General features: G+C 33.4%; 1 protein-coding gene across 1 annotated transcript; it reads right to left on the bottom strand.

Moving 5' to 3' along the window:
* Positions 1–1,533: 1,533 nt before the first annotated feature.
* On the bottom strand, positions 1,534–8,352 carry LOC123917765 (CCR4-NOT transcription complex subunit 9-like). Its single transcript, XM_045969589.1, has 9 exons — positions 8,126–8,352; positions 6,270–6,341; positions 5,195–5,284; positions 4,828–4,870; positions 3,848–3,954; positions 3,373–3,468; positions 2,558–2,748; positions 2,376–2,445; positions 1,534–1,882 (listed from the first exon to the last, which is right to left on the bottom strand). Exons 1-9 carry the CDS (start codon positions 8,318–8,320, stop codon positions 1,772–1,774), a joined length of 975 nt encoding a protein of 324 aa, XP_045825545.1. The 5' UTR covers positions 8,321–8,352; the 3' UTR covers positions 1,534–1,771.
* Between the last annotated feature and the right edge of the window lie 787 nt (positions 8,353–9,139).

The raw sequence follows: 9,139 nt of genomic DNA, 5'->3' as shown, positions 1-9,139 counted from the left end.
CAACACAAGACGTGCAAAAGAAGACTAAGAAAAATTACAAAAGAGTCAAAAACAAAACCATAAAGGAACTTTACAAGGCTCAAACAAAGCATAGGACTAGACCACCAGCTATGGCAATTCAAAGCTAAAGTGTTACTTGTCGCTTTCAACCACCGATAGGAAAAAGTCTCGATCTTGTCCAATATCTGATGTTAGGAATTTGATGATCCCCTAAACAATCTGTGGTTTCTTTCAGTCCATACAACCCACACGCTAGCAAGCCAAATGAGTTGCATAAGAGAACGTCGACCACATGCTGAAATAGTAAACTGAGCAAAATGAGCTGAATGAGTCTGAGCAGTAACCAAAGATGAGCCGATCCAAGAACTGACAAGGGACCAAAGGGAGCCAAAAGTGCTGCATGAAATGAACAAATGTTGAGCCGACTCAACCGCTCCACAGCCAGAAACACAAAACTGAGCCGTTGGTGATAAAATGCCTCGAGAGACCAGGTTTGCTTTGGTAGGTAACATGTCCCGCAATCGCCTAAAGATACCCCATCCTGTGTCGTCAAAAGTTGGTATGCACCACTCAACCTGAGTGTTTTCTTATATTTCTAAAAATCTCCACTCTTCTTCTTTTTCAAATTTAATTACTAAATCAAATAAATTTCTAAAAATCTCCACTCTTCTTCTTTTTCAAATTTAATTACTAAATCAAATAAATTATATCTTATGTTTTTTCACACAAAATCAACACTTTTATCCCACTAATTAAATCAAGTAACGCCTAAACACACTAGCATGAATTATTTTCTAAAAAAAATAAATATTTTTGAACTAGTCGTTCAGAGATGAATATCTTTAATGGTGATAATTCAGCTGGTAGAGTTCATGATTGATGATGATTGGTGATTTATTGGTCTTCATCTCTAATGGTGATAATTCAGCTGGTAGAGTTCATGATTGATGATGATTGGTGATTTATTGGTCTTTATGAGGGTAAAAAGAATGTTAATTGGAGGCGCATATGTTATACATTAGCAAAGCATACAATTTTGAATTTGCCAAACAGCTTAGAAATATAGCAATATCAAACATGTTACCGTGCTTACTAAAGACCCTCAAAACCATTTCATTGCCTTAAAATAAAAACAGTATTTAAAACAAGATTAGCAGCGCAGCTTGTTGCATGTTTGTCTTTCACTCGTGTAATCATTCGGGATGCAACTAGCTGTAAAAAGGGCCTTAAGGGGCCGACCCTTTAAAGGGCGGACCCACTTATTCCTGATTATTAATTTTATTTAAATTTTAAACAATTTCTCTAGTGTCGTGAACTTATTCTCGTTTTCTTCAATCAGCACTGTCCACGATCGGCACCATAAAAAAACTGTGTTTAAAATTTAAATAAAATTAATAATCAGGAATAAGTGGGTCCGCCCCTTAAAGGGCCGGCCCCTTAAGGCCCTTTTTACAGCTCTAGGATGCATAGAACTAAAACAGAACCTTTTTTTTTTATTTTTTAAAAAAAGTATTTAAACAATCCTTTAATATAAAAAAGCCATTTCTCAATGATGTCTTAAAATTTAATCATTTGATATGTAAATGTACATACTCCCCCAAAGAAGTGGAGTGTACTGTTGGTGGCGTGAAAATAACCACCAAATTGGCTAAAAGCCTAAAATAATTATTTGACAAACAGAAAAGTCTTCATTATAGTTTCAGTGCACCAATAAATAAGTACACCAAATTCCAGCATTGAAACTATAAATAAGAACTATAACAGTTTACACTCAATTCACCATTAGATGATCGAAGCCTCCACCGCCTTGTAATGCAGGAACCCGATTCCCTCCAACATTGTGAAGCAATTGTTGCAGCCACTTCCTAGTTGTGGGGTCCTCCTGAATAATTTAAACAAAGACCAAGTAATGTAAGAAAATTAAAAGCATGAATATTATTTCCATGCGACAGTGAATGGAAAATCTCTAGCTCTAATATTGAAGATTTGGAGAGCATGGACAATTTTAGTTACTACCTTTGTCTTGGACCTATATTAATGATTTCTTCAATCATGGCATTTTACTCGATTGATTAAAAATTACTCTCTCCGTCCTTTAAATTTGTAATTTTTGTAGAAAAATTGTTTTTATTTACTCATAATTTTCAAAGTTCTATGCAACATTAATTACTGTTTTGTCAATAATATCCTTACCTATTTATTCTAGAAAGAAAAGTAAGTGGAATGAGATAATAAATAGTTAAGGATAATATAGGAAAAAACAAAAAATTCCATCAGAAGTAACCAAATTTATTAGTTTTCTTGGTGGATACAAATAATCCTAAAATGACACCTAAAAATGAATGCATGGAGTGGTAATCCCAAGAAGTACTTACACGAAGGCAGCTGCTAAAAGTAGCGTCCCTTAACATGTCTGGAAGACAGCTTCTTAATGCATCACAAGCCCTGTTTTAACAAGACCAAAGTTTGATTAAAAACGGTATTCAAAACTTGGAAGGAAAGGAAAGGGAGGAAGGGGCGGAGGAACTAGCATGAAGTTGCAATCGTACTAACAAACCTTAGGTTATCTGACAGGCGAAGATAGCATCGAATGATATGCTTCAACAGACGAGATGATGGTATGTCAGCAAGAGCTGCCACCATGTTTCCAAGAACTCGACCTACAGCGAAAAAGCGCTCAGCTGTGGTACAAATGTAGTCCAAGCCCAGATCGTCCAACAGAATCTTTTGAACAATGAATGTCGCAACCTGTTACAGCAGAGCCTTCATTAGACTTATCATGCTCAAATTTATTATTATCTCATATGCATTAATAAGGAAACCAGACAGAGCGGCAACATAAAATAAACAGGTGGCTTAAAATCTATAACAGCAAAAGATCAAGAGCTTATCGTAATGACCAACAATTATATTCAATAGTTTATCCTGATGACCAAGAAAAGTCTTTGAACCCATACAATACATACAGATGCCAAAGCTCAAATAACATCTCGATAACACTAAAATGCCAGTCAAAGTTTAAACAGTCCCATGACCATGGCTAACACCTTAGATTGGGAGCAACTAACCAATAGGCAAAACAAGAATATCAAAAGCAGTCTTCGTAAGAGATAAGTTCATATTAACAATATCTTGTGATATTCCCATTAATCAAGGTATGAATGGATAAGCAGATTTATCATATGTATGTCTAACACTGAACTGAAATAAGAAAACAACTTCACATGCATCCATACATGTTAATCAAACATCGAACGAAAATTGTGACTCAAATAAATATAAAGGAGATTGTAATAAAGTCTGATTCGCCAGAAAAATACTGCGTTTGCATAAATTTACCAAAGACAGACAATCAAGAATCAGTAAACTCACAGTTTTGGAGAGCTCACTCCCCATTTCCATGGTACGCAGGCACAGGGGAATTATTTCAGTCGAAAGCAGAAAACTAATAACCTCGGTATCATCAACCTGGGAAACAAAAAATTCAGACTAAATTGTTAGAATTGAAAAACACTAGTATAGATGATGATGATAATAATAATAATAATAATAATAATAATAATAATAATAATAATAATAATAATAATAATAATAATAATAATAATAATAATAATAATAATATAAATAGTTGGAGATTTTTAATTTCTTCCAAGCCATAGTTATGAACTAATCCAAACAAGTTGGACTTTCACTCCATTGTAAAGAGCTGTGTCAAGGGTTTTGTGATAAATCTTTTTGACAATTTATTTAGTAATTAAAAAAAAAATTGAAGTAAAAATGTTGTATGAAATGTAGTTCATCACACAGTTATTTGCACCCAACATCAGAATGAGTAAGGAAGAAGTACCTTCACCAATGCACCGATGACACCAAGACTGGTAAGCCTCAAGTACTCAAAAGGTCTTGACTTGCTTGTGGTGTTCAGGAAGGGATACAGATACAGCGGAATATGAGCTGAATAAAAGAAAAGCAAATAAAAAATTGTTAAAAGAATACAACACACTTATGAATTATCTTTAACTAATAAAAACCAATGGATCCGATGGTGTCAACGCAGTCTCCTTATATTCAATATAAAACAAAAAGGTATTATACCGTCCAATTTACAAATGCATGCGGTTTAGCAGGTTTACAAGTCTATAGAGTATAGAAATTGGAAGTAAAAAAATTCAAAAGAAGCAAAGAAAAGGTATGAGTATGACTATGAAAAAAGAGAATCAGACGAGAAAATGGTAAGTCCTAAGATGGGTAAGGCAATAACAAGGGTATGCGAGTCGCATTTAAAGTTTATTGGCCAACATTCATTTTTACTCATAGAAGCTATTGGTTAGATGTATTACCTTAAGCAGACTATGTTTTATCAAATAAAGATTTAGACAGAAAAAGGAGAGAATTTGCCATCTGTTTATGCCATAAAAATATATCAAAAAGAATGACCAAATTAAAAGGGTAACATCGACCATTCATGAATACCAAAAAATATAGAAAATTCAATCCATCCCAGCACATACTTTATCAATATGCAGTCTATGATTAAGCACGTCAACTTAATGTGTATCAAGTCCCGAGTACCCACCATGATTACCTCAATCCTATAGTTTTCATAGCACTTTTTCCAATTAATTGTATTATTTGAATTAAAATGGCATCAACCAAAATCTAGAGAAGCAAACACCATTTCCCAAAGCATTTAAGCAATATACAAAATGCCAAATTTAATTTTTAAGAATGTGTTAGTCCAACCACTATAAGAATATTTGATGCAAAGATGATAATTAAAAAAATCAGAGAGAATTTCAGTCTATCAGATGAATGAAGTAACATTACCATTCAGGAATAGCATCCTTGTATCAGGATGAGAAGCCACACACTGAAAGAAAACACAAGGAGAAAAAATACTTAGTCGCGTCATTTTTTCATTTTCTTTATGATGTGTCTCTAAAAAAGATAATGAAACAAAAGGATGACACAAAGTATAATATATATGCTAGGTTCGTTTCCTAATCAATTGATTTCTTTTCTCCTATTTAAGAAACTCAAGTGTTATGCCTCCTTGACATGATATATTTACTAAAAGCATGATATAGAAGTCTAAATTCATAGTTTGGTGACTTAAAATATGAGTAATAAATAATCATATAATCAAGTTATTCACAAACAAATACAAGGAATGAAGTAGACAAACTCATCTAACCTGAAGAAGAGCAAGAGCATTGCACACTCGATTCGATTGTGCAGGAGAGAGATTGGGAGGTGACAATACAGGGTATATTGACACTATTTCCTGATAGAAAATAAAACATTAAATCCTAGTAAGTTGAAAATAACTGAAGAACCTTACTATTGGAAAAAAAAACTAAGAAAATCCAATGCTTCAAGAATGAAATGAGATATAAGTTTGTTCAAGGATATTAACGCAAAGAAAATAAAAAATACAGATAGTGAGGAGACTATAACATTTTAAAGTTAACTAATTTTAAGGATGGCCAATTTTTAGATTTACAGTTTTAAAAAGATTGAGGTTAAATCATAACACCACCAAGTTATAAAATATAAAAATAAAAAGTTGGTCTGGTCCATGAAAAATAGTTGGAACCAAGTATAACAACAGGTCAGCAAAAGATGTAACAGACCGAAATGAAGAAGTAGGGGGAGAATAGAGAAATGTTTATGCCCAAATATATTAAAAACCAAGTAGATTATTTTATAAAAAAAAATAAAAAATAAAAATAAAAAAACAACTAAGGAAGTAAATATTTATGTAGCCAATGACGGATAGCGGAGCATAGTTACCGACCTCCAAAACTCTATAGCGGTATTGTGGGCAATGGCATCTCCACTACGTTTAAGGATAGGGAAACAATACAAGAAATCTATACAATAGTATCAGACACATATAAAAGCTCAAAATAGAAGAATACACAAAATTAAAGACACATTCAAAACTAATAATCAAAGTTTATTGTTACCAATATTCAAACCCAACATAAAGGAAATACGTTTTAGGGTGAAATGACTAAAATGTTTCAAAAAAACCAAAAGGAACACTGGAGCATCTATAAGTTGAGGGCATATTTGGAATTTTACAGGAGCTTCACTGTAGTGGCCATGATATTTCGCTGCTACTCAAAACGGAAAGCAATAGGGCAGGGTTTTACGTAGCGACTAGGGGCTTCTATTGACTATAGATTCATACAAAAGGTTATAGTTATAGCAAAATAAACTAAAAACTACAGATAGGGAATATATAGTATAGTACAATAGCATACCTGCAAAAGTGCTGCAATAGTGCCAAATGAATTCCATAGCAATGGAGCTAGATCTTGGAATTGCTCTCTCTTCTACAATACATAAATTACCCATATGAATGAAATGGCAATACCCCTCAGTGTATTTATAAATTTTAGCGCACTCTAAAATTTAATTACCGAATCAGCATCAATCCATTAACAAACAATGATTACATCTCCCACATAACCCCAAATTCAATAAAAGGAAGAAATAATACACAAACCAAAGCCATTGAAACAGATTCTCACTCAAACGGGAAAACACATGCAAAATTGATCATACCTCCTACTTTTCTCTAAAATATAAAAATTATATCAACAAACAACAGAGCTTCAAAAAATTAATTAAATAAAAGCCTAACTGCACATTAACAAAAAAATAAGTAAAAACAGTCGTGTAAATGCGGTTGAGATAGTAAGCAAAAGGATGTGGAGACATTTAATGTGCTGGATAGTCTTGCTGAGTTTAAGTGCGAGCTGTTGGGCAGAGGGCATTGTGCCATCCTCGGCAGCTGATGTACCCTGGGTAGTGGCACCCTGAGTAGGGGAACATCGCCAGCAGACGCACCATTTATACACAGGGACAGGTCAAGCTCAACATGTAACTTTTGTCAACAGTTGATATTTTCTGTTTCGGTTTCTTACTATACTCGTTTGCTTTATTTCATCTTTTAAAACACAACAATTTAATGTAACGTACTATGTCAATTTTAATACCGTGTTTCGCAACCATGGTTATATTTGACCATTTCCAGATCACATCAAAGATCACAACAGTATGCACAAAAAAGGCGTAAAAACACACAAATTTGGTAAATGTGCATATGAAACTTCACACATTTTAACGCGTCCCCCACGCGCAGTCTGAACATCTGTAGTATTTTTTACACACCCTGTTTAAATATGTAGTTTTTAACACACACACCCCTCATCCCTGAGACTGGATATTTGAATTTTAAACACACACCCGGTTTATATATGCATTTTTTAACAAACACACCCTTTGAAAATCTGTAATTTTCAACACGCGCTCTCACACGGGAAACTGGAAATCTCTACTAGAGATTCTCTAGTATATCTACTATTGAGATCTCAAGGTTGCCATATCAGAGTTTAGAATAAATTAGGTTTAACAAAACCATAAAAAATCTAGCTCAAGTCTCAAAAAAGTGAATCAGAATAAATTAGGTTTAACTAAACCACAAATATACATCTAATTAATTTTCACTTCAAGAGTGTACATCTCTTAAATGAATCAGCATGAATAAAACAAACAATGATTACATCTCTCATGCAACCCTAATTTCAACAAAACAAATCAGTAAATGATCCACATGTCAAAGAAATTCAAACCAATTCTCACTCCCACAAAATTGATCTCATTATAAATTCATAACAAAAACAAAATCATCAACTGCACTAAACAGAAAAACAGCAAAAAAAAGTATAATTCAAAAACTTAAAACATAAAAAATGAACTAAAAAAATGAAAATAGAACAAAGTTACAAACACATAACCAATAACCACACAAATAAACAGCATTACAACATCATCATTTCTCAAGACTCGGTATCCGGCTCAAGGACCGAGGGACACTAATCACCCCGTCCACTAGCAGAGAGCCCATTTTTAAGTCAGAAATTCGCTCTTTATGAACTCACAAAACACACACGAAGTCATTTCTCAACAATTAACTAACATACATAAAAACCAAACCAAACATTCAATCCATAAAATTAAAAAACCCTAATCACAAACAATGAATGAAAATTTTGGAAATTGGTATCAATTTGGAAGAAAAATGAGAGGGAAAATGGTTGTGATGTGATGATACCTTGGAGAGTTCGAGAAGAGCGTTTTCACGGAGCTCAGGGTTACTGAGTTCGAAAACGAGTTGTTCAGAAGAAGCCATCTTATGATCTCTGTTGTAAGGGGAAGATTGAGAGGACGCAGCAGCGAGACAAGGAGGAGGAGGATGTTGAGCACCGAATTCAGAGTTCATTGACACGGATTGGGGTAAGTTAGACATGTGGCAAGTGAAATTGACATTTTTTATTTTTTTTGTTTGAGTGGAAACGACAATTTAGATGTTATTTTATGAGTTAGGATCCTCTCCATTTCTAATTATTTCCATTTCCTCCATTATTATATAGTTTTGGGAATATAAATGCAAAAGTGTGACATTAAGTGGGTCCAAATATCATTTATACACCCAAAAATATTTAAAAACTTTGGTAATGGAAGAAATGGAAAGAATAGAAAATGGAGAGGATCCCAACTCTTATTTTATACTTAAAAATGGAATGAATATCATCTAAGACAAAAAAAAAACTACAATTTTGATCCTATTTTAAAAAGGTGTTTTCTAACTACCCTTGATAATTTGCGCTATTTACCCAACAACCAATAAGAACAAGTTACATGTATGTGAAATAAAATTTGGTTACAAGTTAGTTGGATAAATATCTTGAAATTATCGAGGGTTAGTAAAAAATCAACAAGATAAAATTTTCTAGATCTAAGCAAATTTGGAATACACATTTAAAAAAAATTGTGAATTTTCTTTTTTTAGATGTAGAAAAAATATATTTGAAAAGATACTCGAGAGCACTTAGATGAGATGGCGCGAGTCTCTTCCACCTTCATCAAAGTCTTGAGTTCGATCCCTGACTTGGGCATGCAGCAGTGTTAAAACTCTTAGAGAGAGTTTGCCACCCACTTGGGTCTTACAAGACTTGAGGGATTAGTCTCTGCAGTTGGGCGCAGAGATACCCAATTTCCAAAAAAAAATAGATTTGAAAAGATATTTTATCTCTCCTATTTTAAAATCCGAAATTTTATCCACCTA

Source organism: Trifolium pratense, linkage group LG3 (genome assembly GCF_020283565.1).
Source record: "Trifolium pratense cultivar HEN17-A07 linkage group LG3, ARS_RC_1.1, whole genome shotgun sequence".
In the NCBI taxonomy this organism is placed as follows: Eukaryota; Viridiplantae; Streptophyta; class Magnoliopsida; order Fabales; family Fabaceae; genus Trifolium; species Trifolium pratense.
This window is presented reverse-complemented; position numbering and strand designations above follow the sequence as displayed.

Coding starts and splice junctions, on each gene's coding strand:
- LOC123917765 (XM_045969589.1), bottom strand. CDS start 8,320: ATGTCTAACTTACCCCAATCCGTGTCAATGAACTCTGAATTCGGTGCT. Junction 4,871..5,194: donor ATGCTCTTGCTCTTCTTCAG/GTTAGATGAGTT, acceptor GTTTTCTTTCAG/TGTGTGGCTTCTCATCCTGA. Junction 2,749..3,372: donor GGAGTGAGCTCTCCAAAACT/GTGAGTTTACTG, acceptor CTGCTGTAACAG/GTTGCGACATTCATTGTTCA.